At 38.7% G+C, this 15,985-nt stretch overlaps 1 protein-coding gene across 4 annotated transcripts in view; it reads right to left on the bottom strand.

Annotated features, from left to right (window-relative positions):
• gdpd5b (glycerophosphodiester phosphodiesterase domain containing 5b) overlaps positions 1-15,985 on the bottom strand; it is a 41,713-nt gene that overhangs the window by 8,682 nt on the left and 17,046 nt on the right. For all 4 annotated transcript variants that reach the window (XR_010095512.1, XR_010095511.1, XM_063493510.1 and 1 more), the window contains exons 3-8: positions 6,287-6,390; positions 3,817-3,910; positions 3,592-3,651; positions 3,113-3,211; positions 2,205-2,298; positions 839-984 (exon numbers count right to left, since the gene is read on the bottom strand). Coding sequence is in view for 2 of the 4 variants with exons in the window: in XM_063493510.1 (XP_063349580.1) it covers positions 839-984; positions 2,205-2,298; positions 3,113-3,211; positions 3,592-3,651; positions 3,817-3,910; positions 6,287-6,390 (597 nt within the window). In the remaining 2 variants the exon portion in view is untranslated. The remainder of the gene's footprint in view (positions 1-838; positions 985-2,204; positions 2,299-3,112; positions 3,212-3,591; positions 3,652-3,816; positions 3,911-6,286; positions 6,391-15,985) is intronic.

Here is a 15,985-nt window from a genome sequence, read left to right as displayed (position 1 = left end):
ACTTACTAGAACAGTATCATCCTATGAAAGCCTGTGAGTAAAGCTACTTGCCTGGGAACCACAGGAAAGGAATGATGCTATAATCAATACAGAGTGATTCTGGGACAAAGAGTCCAGTGATGTGATCACTGTTTCCCAGTGGGAGTCTCACAGCCTTGCACAGCCACTCCTAAATTTAGATTCCACAGTGAGAATCGATTGCCTTGCACAAATAGCACAAAAATCTGGGTGTGTTTTTGAGCGTGTGCGTGACTAACTGTTCTGAATAACCATCTTCTCGTTCCTTCTAACAGTTGTGTAATACTCAACAGTACGTTTTGCCAAGGGCTTAAATTTGTCTGCAGGTGATGTTAAGAAGCAATGGCATTAATCCAAGCATATAAATCAATCATGCAAAAATGCACTTTGCGTACAGATCATATGTTAATGTGGCTAGCCATTCCAGCTCCAAGTAAGAGTCTAACTGGTGCTTAAAAAAAACTACAAACAACACTTTGTCTTTGGCTGGGTTACACCTCAGTCCAGAAGAAAATGTAGGTATGGAGCGCTCCCAGCTCACATAGTTTTTCTATTTTTCAGTTGCACAACCACAAGTTAACATGCTGACACAGTCCTTTTGTTTTTCATTCAGAAAAGTGAGAAAAATAAAACAAAACAAGGGACTAATATAAAAAATAAAAATATAAAGCAGCACAATTTTTCCTGGGACTCTGGGAGCCTTGCTGCAAAGCCAATATCAGGACTCCGTATGTCACTGTAAGAACATGTACATCAATTTATTTATTTATTTCGTTTTAAATTCTCATTCAGAATGGAAGCTGGGCATCAGCTGACTCACCATAGGGGCTCCCTGATGGCCAATAACAGCAGGGCGTGGTTTGAGGGTGGCTGGGTCCATGATGCAGGGAGAGGTGATGTGTAGGGGCACCATGTAGAGTGCTAGTAACACACTGACATACAGCAAAACCACCACCACCTGGAACACTGGAAGAAGATATGCAGCATCAACATAGTTACAGTTATTAGCTGTGATATAATGAAGTCTAGTTTGACTTTGGGGAAATTTGCTTTTATGATGATGACTGTCAGAACACTCCAATAGGAGTACAGCATAATAACTGGAACTGGGGAAATGGGTAACACAAAATCTACCATTCAGCACCTCCAAAGCTCACCAAACAGTAAACAGTATACACAGTTTGTGAAAGATGCTAGGTGCTAGGAGTGTGCCAAAATCGGTTACCTCTGTGCAAAGGCAGTAAATATCTGAATGTTCAGCAGTGCTTAAAACTACACAGTGGCTGACAACACATCCATCGGGGCCATAGAGATTACCCTGTGTCCACCTCTGTATGAGTGTGTAATGATGGCTGGAAGTGGGCACCCACACACACCCACACACGGGAATGTATTTGTTTCAAGGTCAGCTCCGGGGCGGGGTTCAGTAGCCAACTCTTGTTACACACAGGAGACTCACACAACCTTCATCCACCCTCTCACTCGCACACGCACTCATACCCTCTTTGATATGCAGTTGCTGTTCTGCACTGAATAAGAGAAATTTTGCCAAGACCTTTTCACCCCATCAAGTATATTAAAAAAAAAACCCACATATATAAACCTAAAAAATGAAGCCAACAACTAAACAGTCAGGCGAGTTATTTTCCATCTTTCAAAGAGACAAGGGCAAATTCTCTTGAGCAATGATCATTTAGATGTATCAAGTTTTATCACTAAAGACACATTTATCTTTGAAAAAACAATGACTTGTAAGTAATTAGCAGTTAATGATATACCATTAATGCATCAGTTTTTTGGTAGCCAACACTGTGGCTCCCCCTTGTTCAAAATCTCGAAATCATAAATCACAAAGACTTTCAAGTTCTTTTTAGGTGTCTGCTTCATAGACACCAGTAGCAGTGAGAGTAAAGACAGAGCACATATTCAGAGCTACTGATCCCCACAAAGAGTCCTGAAATCAAGGACAAACAATTGAAAGTGTCCTGGGTGGAAAACATCACATGAGACCGGAGGAATGTTCGTTATCTTGGACACCCTGGGTGGAGGTCTTGGCCTCTTGTCTACATAGTGTTAATCATTCACAACTCCTCCTGTGTATGTGTGTGTTTGTGTGTTTGATCTGTGGCTGATGGTAACGTCAGGTAAGAATGGACTTGAGTGTTGTGTTACAGAAGCACACATACTCATTTTTTCTGCACGGGTGACCTGTCCAGCCACAATCCAAGATAGTGCCGTGACTGCAGCGAGAGCCCCGATGTGCAGGAACGGGCCTGTAGCCTAGACAGAGGTGTGAAACAGAGAGGAATGCGGGGGTATGTAGACAGAAAAGGTTAGAGAGAGTTAACGATTGAGTAGAGGAGAGAAACAAAGACAAAGAAGACAGAGAGACATGGAATAACAGATATTATCTGGGGTTGAAGCACTGGCAACACTATTTAGAGATAATAGCTGTAATTTGTACTGGCATTTAATTTTAATGGCCACAGTTGAGTGAAATCATGTGTCCACTTCAATCACACATTTCTGGTGGTGCAATAATCCCAAACGGACACACTAACTATAAGGTTATTTAAACTTCTCTGATGTAATCTAATTTTAGAGACACTGTAGTTGCTGTAGTACTGCATAGACAGTTTACATGATTACACATTCCTCCAAATGGCAACCAGCAGAGTATCAACTGCTACAGCTGGCACACAATGACTATTTTAAAGGGACATTTAAAAAAAAAGAAAAAAGAAAAAAAAGCTGTATATGGATGTATAAGATGGACTGATTGCTGTAGACACTGATGTGTAGTGTAGGAATTACACCAGTTTAAATGGGCATGTGCGAACCTCCACAGCACTACATAGGAGAGACACTTCAGTCCACCCTGGCTGTCTCTGTGAAAGAAAAATGATTATAGCTCCATTACTGAGCCATTATTATATCAAGGCCGACAACCTCTGGTCAAAGTGTTGGTTGTTGTGTGAAAATAACACGGCGCCTCTCGCCTGTGGATCACAACACTCACTTTAGTACGGAGCCCAAGCACCAGCTGTGATGTCTACCCATCACAAGTAGTTTAGGGTGATTTAAGTCTGCTGACCTGCAGGGAGATGGGGATGACATCCCACTCTTGTGCCCATGTTTGATTGACAGATATGACCCCAATGATGGTGGTGAGCAAGGCAGCAGTAACTCCTATCTGTGTGGAGAAAGAGGGAGAGACACCAAAAGAGGTTGTTTCTTTAGACACACATATGCGCCAGAATAACCCAGAGTAGCTCGCAGTTCTTTCACATCTCAAACAGTGTTTGGTAACTGTATTTGATTTGCTGACAGCATTTCTGAACAGCTTGTTTTCTGGGATTTTGCAACTCTGCTGGGACAACTCCAAACTATAAGTTGGGAAGTTCAGCTGATCAGCAATGATTGGACACAGCGACACACACAAACACTAAGTAAACACATAACAGAGTTAAAAATACATATGTAAAACTCGCCCGCCCCCCTTCTACCACCCATTTTTCACAAACCACACATAGACACATTAACAGTTGCTCAGCTTCACATTTGGCATGTTACCTTATGAAGCCAGTGCAAATTTAACTGCTGCCCAAGTGCAACGTGGCAAAGTGCTAAAATCTGAAGAGAAAGACAGAAAGAAACAAGAACAACGTTCAGAACAAGCCTGCTGCCTTACAGATCTCAACTTGCTAACCGTTGTTATGTAAGTGGTTACCATATCTGGCAACACATGAAGACAATTTAAAAATCTCTTCAACGAAGCAATTGCGATCTGTGACTCACAATTAGAAAAGCAATATAGGTGAAGCCAGCAGCGGTGGTGGCTAGGATGGGAACAGTGCCATCACTCCACTCCCCAGAGCGGTTGTACAGGAACCTGCAGAAACAAGAAGGATAACAACATTTCTTGTCTTCATCACACCTAATAAAAAAAGGGTGTGAAGGCTTGTGAGAATAGAGTGTCAGTGTATATATGTGTCCCTATTTTCTCCCACCTATTATCAGCCATTTTTCTTTCTTACAAAACAAACATGACTGACAAACTACCAACAACATTATGTTAGATTAGCTGCAGAAGTCCACAAAGAAACAGTCTTGTACAAAGAGACTGGCAAAATGATGCAATCTACAGTTGAAACATGACATGGATGTAGAAAGCTGAAAATGGAAACTATTGGTTTACCAAAGGTCTCTGATTGACAGGCAGACATCAATAAAGTGCTCTCAAGCTTTGTGTTAGCAACAATAATGCACAGGCTCTGCACAGTGACCACAGACACTGTTTTTGTGCCACAGGGAAAAACTGACAAAAGCGATTTGTAACATTATTAATGGATGGTTGGACAAATTATTGAGGACTGGCTTCTGTCTTATGGGATGCTTTACTATCACATGCAACTACATATAGCTATATATAGACACATATCTATCCTGAGTTGTAATCCTCTGAAGAGTGACACTGGGTGTAACCCCAGGTCCACAGCTGCAGAGAAAAGACAAAGTGTATCTGTTTCTGTGCATTTCTTTGGGTGTGTGTGCGCATTTTTAAATGACAGCTAGGTCCTTTACATTCAAAGCCTTGTGCATGATTCTAGTGGCACAGAGCCACAGCAGGGTCACTTAGTGCAGATGCTCCTCAGCCCTTTGTGAATGCTTTTTATGCTACACATGGACAGAGATACTCCCTGCAGCTAAATCACTCAGTCATAAAGACAGGGATGGCAATTGATGTGATCATCTCTGGAAACCCCACAAAAGCAGGGGGAAAAAAAGCAGGAAATTTGCTATAAAGAGGGATGGCAAATGTCTATTGGAGATAAATGTAGATAAATACACACAAGTAAGACAGCAGATAAAACTGGACTGTCTGCAGAGCTCCAAAGACGATGGCAAACACAGCCAAAGCAAAAGGTAAACAGGGCCCATTATACACCACTACAGCTCCATATATTCTTGGATACTACTAGGGTTGTTTTGCATGACTCAAAAATAATTCTTATTTATCCTGCCCTGGGCTTGGTGCAGCCACTCAGTTCAACCACTGTCTGGAACAGCCCATTTTAGCTCCCTTTCATATAACTTCATGCTGTCTGGCTGCCCCTCGCAAACTCGATCTAAACAGGAAATGGGTGAGCTGTGCACCTAAGGTGGTCATTTTAGGGATATTTGCTTTCAGTTAAACTGCAAAGAACCATGTTATTAATTGTGAATCAAAATCTGGGCTAAATGAAAAAAAAGAGCTGGGAGATCGCTGAAAACTACAGAGGTGAAGAAACGAGGAAAGGTAATGGAAGCAAAGGATGATAATAAGAGGAAAGGTGACATTGTTGCAGAGATCCCTGAGAGGAGAACAGAGAGAGGAGAGGGAGGGGAAAGTTTTCATCTGAAATCATGTGATGTCTGCATGCTCTTTAGAGATTTTGCATTAAAATGGAAACATCAGTGTCGCTAATAAGTTAACATTGCCTTGCATTTAGTATCTTAAAAGGCTCGGTTTCCACAGACATTGATTAAACCCATTCCTCAGCCATAAACACAGGAGGCCTTCACTGAATTTTTCTTTTAGTCTAGGATTAAACTTAATCCAATTTCTGGGAAATGCGGCCGTAGTGTCTGCTCTGTGAGAAGCTGTAAGTGGTTGTCCAAAAAACAGTAGTGGGTTAACAAATACAAATGTATATCGTCAAATATACAGGCCCAGGACTGAGTGGTGTACAAAACAGGAAGTTGATGGGTGAGGACCTCTGTGACGTAATGGTGCAATCTGCACAGGGTTGGGTGGTCTCTGTCCAGATTAATAATGCTGTGATTATACTCCTTTTCAGACACGGACAGCTGGAGAGCCGAGTGGTCGTTCCTATTTGACTTCTTTGACGTTCGTGGCCTGTGGTGCATGTGTAGTTGGTGCATTGTAGAATAAATTCTTCGCAGACAAGACCGCATAGTCACAAAATGCTAAAACAAACAAACAAACAAAACAAACAAAAAAACAAAACAAAAACAAGCAGGCAGATGTCCCTACAGACCCTTGCGCTCACTGCTTTTCACTGATTGTGAAATTTACGTCAGTCAGATCCGAGCGGACCATAGCAGATCGAAGGTGCAGAAAGTATAATTGAGGCTCCTGGCAGAAAACAGGTTAAACTGACGGTTTACAAAAACAACAAGCCAACAAGTAAGGCTTGAATGTGTTTACAGCCAAAACTATATGCTGGCAGCCTCTGACAACACACAGGGGCACTTTTGTACTCACCAGTTGAATTCGCTGTAGTCATTATGTGCCTCCCACCAGAAGTAGAACCAGACAAGCAGGAGACAGAAGGTAAGGAGGAGGATCAGGGACCACAGAAGCTCCCACTGCACACACAGACACACAAACAATTATTTATGTGGCTCCTCCATATTTAATTATAACAGACTTGAAAAGATGACTTAAGTCATTTTGACAATAATAAAAACAACTGAATTACAAACAATCTGCTGAATTCTACACACAATAATAGAGACACTCTGTATAAATTATTGGATAGACAGGCACAATTTAACTACCACAGCAGAGACCAGCAGAGTTCATAACAAGTTAACTTTTCCTAAACTTACCTGAGCACATGGCACCGAACTGACCCGAGTATTCCCTTATACACTTTGCTCATTAGCAAGGAACAGCTTTTAATAAAGTTTGTATGCAAGCTGACTAATTACTGTCCTCATCTGCCATGCACTTTAGCACTATGGCAAATATTAAATGGGCTAAATCTTCACAGAGACAGAAAGAGACCCTGTGGACATGCATAAGAGGAGATGAGCACACAGGCATTTCCATCTTTCTCAGCAAACTTTAAATACATCTACAGTTGTGCTATTATCCAGACAAAAACCTTCTGACCTTTTCTTAAAGCAAAGAAGATTGCTTTAAGAAAAGCTCATTGCGCCCTGATGAACTAAGCATCAGCAATGATTGCTCACAAACCCTTAGGTAACGCACGCACACAAAGCTGATTGAATAAACCCCGTGGGTTAAAGAGTAATGGGACTTTAAATGATTTGATACCAGTGGCACACAGTGAGTTTTGTGGAAATCACACACACCGTTTGATCACACAGTTATATAAAAAGTCAGAGTTTTGTGTAATCTGGACCAACTGCATGATACACATTTACTAAGAAAATCGACTTTTCAAACCTGCCCCTCGGTCAGAAACAAGTGTCTGTAACTGTAGTGCAACTGTAATAAATGTACATGTCTGGTGTGTCTATAGGAAGTCTGAGACGATCTGCATGAAGTTTAAAGATGTTACTTATAGAATCTGGTATGTATAAAAATTATGTCCAACTAATGAAATAACTGATTAATAAAAGAAAACTGTTTTTACTAGTTTAAGCTTCTTTATTTGTTGTATTTGTTTATCTTCTGAAACCAGTTATGAATATTTTATAACAATAATTAATCTTAAAAAAAAAATGAAAGAATAGACAAAAAACAGATGAATGTATCCTTGCTTTTGGCCTAAACATCAAAAAACATAAGAATAAAAAAAACTTGTGAGCTTTATTTGGGTTGTAGTGTTAAGATAAAGTCACTTGGTTAAATAGCCTAAGCAGCTAAAATGCACCACTGCTGAGTGCTGAGGATCAGATCATTATCACCTCAACCAGCTGATGTAAGGCAGTATGCCTGACCTGTTTTTAAAAGCTCTCATTTTCAAGGTGTGTGGGTGTTTTTTTTTTTCTCTCTTTTTTTTAAATATTCACAAAGCTCTCCAAAAGCTGGAGTTAAAAGTTTGTGGATCATGAATAAGCTTTTCAGCTTAAAATGATGTTAAACACAGCATCTAAATGCCATACTTTGACCTCAAGCTAGTTTTAAGAGCTTCCTTAAATTTCAGCATGGAGATCATATTCAGACTTTTATGAAATTCCTGATGGAGCACATGTTATTTCACTAACAAAAAACACTAGAATAATAATGAATAAATAAGTCTCTCAAAAACACTCAGTTATTTTCTGAAAAACAAATACTGCTTAGCTTCCACTGCAAAATAACAAACATTTACCTGGAGCCTTCCGAACATTCAGATAACAGCTCAGCGTGGTTACAAAGAGGTTACACTGATCTCTGTGGGAGGAAGAGCTGTGTGTGACAGGCAGGTCTGGCCCGGGTTCCCATGGCCCTTAATGACTACCTGAAGACACCTGGGAGAGCAGACCTTGCTCTTGAGAGGAGCCATTGTTCGACCTGGCCTCCCCCTCCCTCTCATTAAATGCTCCACCTTCTCCTTTTCTTTGGATGAACCTGAGAGAGCTGCTATGATGCACAAAGTCTTTACTACTAATGCTGAATGAATATGAATATGGCACACCAGGAATCAAACAAGACAACCACAAGTCAAGAAGAAAATTCTTAAAAAGATCATCTTGTTGGGTCTGTTAGTCTGTCTTCCTGTTTCCCAGCTCACTCAGCAGCAGAGCTCATTCAGTCAAAGATGACTTGACCTGCCCTCGTAACGTCACATTACCATTCTGCACAGCTGGCTTTTTATCCGGGCAGAAGAACACATGACACAGACCAACGGCGGGCCAACGGAAATCTATGAAAATACAAAGCAGCTCTGGGAACCAGAGTGTTTGAAAAGCACTCCAGCACTTCTCCAGGCTTTATTATGACAACATTTCCAAGTAGAGTGCTAAGTTGTTTGACTCTTTAGGAAATCACAAGAGCGTATTCTCTGAGGAAGACCAGTTATGTAATCAAACTTAAATTCTAAGTTATGCTTATTTATCTTATATGCATAATCTTGGCTGTGCCTGTGTCTGAAATGACCATATTAAAATGACAACATATATGATGCAGTCCATACTGCATAATGAACTAAATCAAATGCATTTCTGAAATGTTGAATAAAAAGTGTAAATATTTGAAAAGCTTGGAAGTGGCAGAGCTAACTGCTAAAAATAGAAGGATCAAATGGATCAAGGAAAATATTGCTGCAGCATATAAACACTCATGTTAAAACCTTAAAAGGATACATTCCAGAAAATCCTCTGCTTGCACTTTGTTCACTAAACTCTTTGCAAGTAGTGGAGACAAATGCCATAACAAGCTTTTACCAACAATGTTGATATGCTGCTTCTACAAAGCATCAACACCCCTTCAGTCACATAAAGCATTCATCATTTATGAAATGGTACTGTACGTTATGCTCTGTCAAAAAAATATATATACACAGGTTGCTTAAGAAAACATTAAATAATGTCAAAATAATAATATTTGTGATTCTCTATTGCACTCAAGAAAACGACACCAGTGAATTCATATCTGGAAAAGGCAGGTATGGAGCACAAACCGTATGTGGTGTGAAAAAATATACCTTTTGCTCTTTTTCCAAGACGGCTGAAAGCAGAGAAAACATTGCTGTTTTAAATTAAAAAGCTGCACATAGACTTACTTATGGGGCCAAGGGCTGTGAACAACCCCTGCACAGGATAAAATAAAAGTAATAAAAAGAAGTCTAAACAAATTTATATGAGTTACTCTTCCCCACCTCCTTCTTCAGCAGCTTTTTTTTTTTTAACTGCTCACAGCAGGGCCAATACAGTGGATTATTACTGCAGCAGCCAACGATATATTAAATAAAGCCTACTGGATTGTTCCTCTGTCTGCAGTAATGTTCTTTTGAATTTTATGGTTTAAAAACAACTCAAAATGTCAGCTCGAATTCAGTGTCTTCCCTTTGTTGCAGCTTAGTAAATATTCCCATTAGAGTGCAGTTAAAGGCATTTGGAATGTTAAGTGGGAATGAATCAACCTAACTCAACCCAACTAACCAACACTTACTGCAGACATAAATAAGGGGTTTAAAAAAAAAAGAAAAAAAAAAAAAAAAAAGAAATCCACAAAAACAACAGCAAAGAATCTCAAGAAAGCAAATTCAGCAACTGGTCATGCCCATGGGTTCCATACTTTAGGCAGCAAATGAATTTGCATTAAAGGGAATCCTTATATTATGAATCTACTTTAGAACTTGTAAATTTGGATGGACTACCTCAAAAGGTCTTTAATTCCCAAACTGCATCATTCAGATCCACTGTGGTAGCTTTTGTGGAGATTTGCTCGCTCCTTCTAGTTGGTACTTTGTGACAGATAATTGGTTCTCAGTCAAATTTAAAGCAAGGAAATCGGGTAAATACTGAACATCATCATATCTAACAAGACGGCACAATCAAGGTATCAGTGGGTAATATGCTACCTATAGCAGTTACAGAGGTTTTGATCTTTTATCCTTCTTTTCACTGTAAGGGTGACTGCTAACTGCCAATATGGCTGATTCAATCTGTTCTGTGTTCTCCAACAATGCCTCAATATGCCAGACTGGATCGAGTCTACACAGTTTCACACTCAAGATGGTAACTATTTATGCTCATGAGCTGTTCTACAACAACACTTGGACAGGGTTGCACAGAAGAAAACACGTGATGTGTGATTATTATACAGAACTGCAAATGGCCTATTGTGTATACTTTTATTTGCATCTGATTTGTAAGTTTAGCCCAGACAGAACTAGGATGTTAAGTTCTGTAGAATGGATAAAAATATAGCATGTTACTCTGAGCTTACCTCTGGCTACGTGATCAGCAGTACATACCACAGGCCCACGTCACCACATTTGACACTTTCAATACCTTTAGATACAAAAATGCTGAAAAACATTTATTAGTGATTAACCACAAAGGCTGTCTGTTAACTTATTAAGGTAGTGGCTATGGTTAATTAAAAAAATAAAATTGTAATGTTAATGCTGAAGGTAAATCACAATTATTTATGTCGAAAAGGTGTTATTTTTCAGCTGAAGTCCTAGATTGATGCCAAGAAAATCTACCAGCAGTCACAGAGTGGCAGCCGACCTTAATAAATATATAAATATCTGATCAGCAACAAAAATATGGTGCCAGGTCAGTATCATGACAACCCTAATAATAACAGTATACATTTGCCTACTACTCCTTTTATAGGAGCTCAGTGTGAAATAAACTCTGTAATGGAGGAGTCTGCTGGAACACTACATGGACAAACTGTCCTTGTGTCACGTACAGTATGTCTCCTTGTACAGTGACACAGTGTAAGCTGTCAACACTTGCACACTAGTGCTGGGCGATATGGAAAAAATATTTATCACGATATGAATTATTTTATATCACGATAACGATATATATCACGATATACGACCTGACCTGTGGTCATCTGGAAAGTACGCAGTCTGTAAACAGCGAGTGCCGAGGGTGCAGTCTTTGTTTTGAGTTACCGTAAAGTATGTCGCAAATCCGGGTGCACGTACAGCAGCAAACCACGAGACGGAGTTTCTTTGCGAAAAATATCATTTTTTTTATACCATATTATTTACTTGCATAAAGTTAAGAGCATGTATAGTGAGAAGACAACACTAATATATTTGCCACAGGCTATTTAACCCTTTAAGACCTACCATAGAACCAAGTCCGCCAGAGCTTATCTTTATGTTTTTACATGCTGTAGTGCCATTTGTGGGAGTATTTCAAGTTTCCATATATCAGTACAACCGTTATAGCCCAAATTTTAATAATATGTATGCATTAAGTCCATAGTAACTACATAAATTGCAAAAACTTGTAGTGCAATAAACTACAAAAAAATTGAAAATCGTTTTTTTGTTTTTTACATATATTTCTAGTTAAAAAAAAATTTAAGAGGTGTATCCCTCAAAACTGTAAATACAAAAGTTTCCAACCACGAGAAATTTATTTTGAGTGTCTTCATAGTTTTATTTTTGAGATACACTAATTTTTATATACTACAGGAAAAATGAAAATAAATATTATAATGCATCAAAATAAACTATTTCCAACAGTGTAATTTGAGTTCTAAGCATCCCAGAAACGATACAGAAAAACATAAAGTCAAACATGTCTTTTAAAAACACCAACATAGGCTTATAAGGCCCTTTCGCGAAAATGACGTCACTTCCGGTTTCGGGCAGGTAATGCCGGACGTGCGATAGTTCGCGCTGACGTATATGCCAACGTAGGAAGTCTTATGAACGTCGGCAAAGCCTGTTTCTGGAATATTGTGTTTTTGTTGCTGCAAGTTTGGAATATTGTGTTTTTGTTGCTGCAAGTGCTTCTTATGCAATTTTTGCAAAGTTATATGTGGAAGGAAACCGTGACTTTGGACAAGCTAATGGCATAAGATGTAAGTACAACTCCGGTTTCACATGCAAAAAAAAATTATTGCACTACCTTATGTGGTTCCAGTTCTACAGGGATTTAAAAATAGTTAGGTAAAACGGAGTGTACCTGCTCCGACCGGTTGTAAAGGGTTAATTATATATTTCATGTAATAATTTATAAAATTTGGGTTAGTACGATATAAACGATAGAAGACAAATGGCACGATAGACACTTTTCTATCGTCCACACGATATATATCGTCATATCGCCCAGCACTATTGCACGCCAGTATCACAAAGCAGCTTTCAGAGCACCTTTTGTGCTCAGGTTATTATTTATACATTGTGATTTAATCAAATGTGATTTAACTGTGCTAGCTGCAAAATAACTAAGTCGATTACACGCTATACACACACATACTAATCAATATGTTTCCATATGCGATCATCTCAGTATATTTTAATGGCCATAAATATACAAAAAATGGATTCAGATTCACATATTGACCTGCTAAATTACTACAGATGATAAATGGAGAGTTTTAAAACACTGGAACTGTCAGGAGGGGTCATTGTGACCCCATCCTGCAACAACAACAGCAGTGACAGCAAAGATGTTAATTTCTTCAAGTTGTTTATTTTCATTTCATTTGTCAAATTTTAATTAAGATTTGACAAAACAAGTATTTGAGATCATAATCTAATGTAATCCCTAAAAATTTAATAAATAAAAGATGTACCAAAATAACTAACACACAAATTAAAAACTAATTTTGATGATGTGTGACATTAAAATAAATACTGTACAAAAACAGAGTGCACACTGTGAGACAGACTGAACTACACATTCTCACAGACTACATTTTAAATTGACCTAGCTACAAAAAGAAAGAAACATTTAAATAATTATTGTAAAAGTAAAACAGTCAAAATTCATCATCTTGTCCAAATCTGCTTTGATCACCGAACCTGCAGCCCGTCTCCTCTGCTCCTCCTCTGTCTGCAGCTTCACCTCCTCAGGCCTGAAACATTTTTGGCTGCTGTGCTCTGGATTTCACTCTATTTGCTCAGATTATTTCTGGTGTTAATGACAGCTTCTCTTAAATACACATTTACATTACAGATTAATTTAAAAAAAAGAAAAGAAAAGAAAAAGCTAATCCAGTTGCCCAATGGTGGAATGTCACAACTTTAATAGTCTGGTTTTTTTTTGGTTTTTTTTAACGCTTTGGATATATTGCATATTGTGTCACCAAATGTATTCAACAGATATCAGATTTATTTACTTCCTAGACATTGGTCAGGCTCTGCAAGAAAACAATTAAATGATACATTTAATTAGACATGGCAGCTTGACACAGTATGCTGCAATTAAACATGCCAACACTGCAGGATGCTGCTTAATTTCCTTCTGCTACCACAGATCAATACAGGCAGAAAAAAAACAAAACAAAACAAAAAAACCCCTTTTCCTGTAAACTCCAACCTAACATGCTCTGCTCTCCTTGCCTCCATCTTTACTGGACATAACACCTCAGTCACTTGTCACATTCCTGAGCAGATCCAGTTAAGTCTCTGGCATTTCACACAAGCTGTGTAAGCATTTTAAAATGCAGCTATATTACCAGCCTGCCAATAGCATGAGTGGGAAAAATCATTCAAGGCCACATTACTACTTTTATCATAAAAAAACAAACAAATTCCATACACAAGATTCAGTTTAAGTAATTTTGCATATATGAGAAATGTACACACAGCCAGCATTTCTTCCTGAAACATGAAGTACACCCATCTCAACCCCGTAGATCAGTAAACTCTCTGTCAAATGTTGTTCAAACACGTTTCCAACCATAGGAAGGTCTGGATAGGAGACCACGTGTAAAAAAAAAAAAAAAAAAAAAAAAAAAAAAATCCTAAAAAACCCCCAAACAATTTCCAAACACTTAATACAAATTTGTTATGTGCACTTCAATTACATACTGATTGATTTAAAATCCTCTGTGTACAGAAGCAGATTTACACTATGTGTCACTGTCCAATAGCTCTAACTTTAGACATTTACTAGATGTTACTTGTTTGAAGGAGGCCACACATTTTAGAATTTGTCGAAAAGTCACTGTTTGGATCACAGGGGTGAGGAGGCACACACTGGGAAGAAGCTCAGGGATTTTCCAATTAAAGCAGGTAAAGTTAGTATGTTGGCAGAGTTGCGGTACTTTGTTTCAGTTCCTTAATGATAATAATTTGCGTCTGCCATAAAAAAAAAAAGAAAAAAAAAAAGACTGTAAATGCAGAGGAAAAAAACATATCTGCAAAATGTTCATGTCCAAGGCAACAGTCCAGAACAGAAATACACTGCACATATATTTAATCCGACAAGTGCGTAGGAGAGGGACAAACTGGTCCAATGCTGCAAACAGACTAATGTTAAATGTCTAGTCTGTCAAATCACTGGTCCAAAAACTAAAACTCATATAAAAATAAGCTGCTGTTTATCAGTTCCAAAGAAAAGGAACAACTATTATAATCTAATACTGTTCAGTCTTCAAATATCTTCCCCTTTTATCTGCTAGTACAAAAATTCAATGTTGCAGAGCAGCAATCGCTCCAAGTAACTGCTAGCTCTAGCTCCTGTCCAGTATTTCACAAGCCAGGGCAAATGTAGACCACAAGATTACCAAAGCTTTGCTTCTATTTTTGAAGCCTTTGTCCCACTGAATTGTAAAGACTGGCTAGATGGAAATACTTTCAATTATTACTGAGAGGCCAGATCGGCTTGCACTGTGTGACGTTGGCAGTCTTCCTACAAAGCACCTTGAACAGACAGGAGGCAGCGTCACTAAGGCAGCCAGTCAACCTGAACGACTCATTAGAGTGAACAAAGATGAAAAAGGGAGAGAAACTACACAACCCACTTGTGGATTATAAATGAGCCTATAGTTGTTGCTTGCTTGTCAAGCTCCTGTGATTCGCTGAGGTCCAGTTACACATACCTGACACCAGCTCCAAGTCGCAGTTTGCTTACAGAGATCAGTGAAGGTGCAGTTTTTTATGAAATCACCACAGTCTAAGCTAAGAAACATTCTCTATGGAAATCAACAGTCATTTTTTTTGCCAATATCAGCACTGACAATTTTAAATATTAAATTAATCCAAATGAATTAAAATAGACTGAAGGGTCTATTTTTGCACTGGAGTCAAGATAAGTGCTACCCAGCACCACAGGCTCAAAACAAAGGATGAGCACCTTGGGGGATTGGGGGTGCTGACTTGGCACCATTTATTCATTTGTGCTTGTAACAGGAAACAGAGCTACACTGTGTCCAGGTCCCTCCAAACAGGAGGAAAAAATACAAACGAGGTCCAGTGTATTCCATTTATGAAATGCGGGTAAATATACCCTTTTTGCCTTCCTGTGTGTTTATTTATATACCTAAACAGGTTTATGTAGGTAATTTGCTCCTATCAGTGGATCTGTGTGTGTGTGTGTGTGCTTGTGCCCTTTGTTTCTGCCAGTTTAGAGTATATTATATGGGCATAAATAAATGAATGTACACAAAGACATGTGCTGTGTGTTTGAGTCTGTTGGAGCAACATAACCCAAGTGTCCTTCCAAAATAGCAGAAAGAAAGGTCAGGACAAATGGATCACATTATGCAATACTTTTGGCATCCAGCTAATAGTAATGGTGCTGCAATTTTATAAAAATGAGCCAAATGAGCCTTCAAAATTAAATTATTTAAAATGTTTTT

This window comes from Pelmatolapia mariae, linkage group LG14, assembly GCF_036321145.2.
Source record: "Pelmatolapia mariae isolate MD_Pm_ZW linkage group LG14, Pm_UMD_F_2, whole genome shotgun sequence".
Taxonomy (NCBI): domain Eukaryota; kingdom Metazoa; phylum Chordata; class Actinopteri; order Cichliformes; family Cichlidae; genus Pelmatolapia; species Pelmatolapia mariae.
Note: the sequence above shows the minus strand (reverse complement) of the source record. Positions and strands in the feature narration are given on the sequence as shown.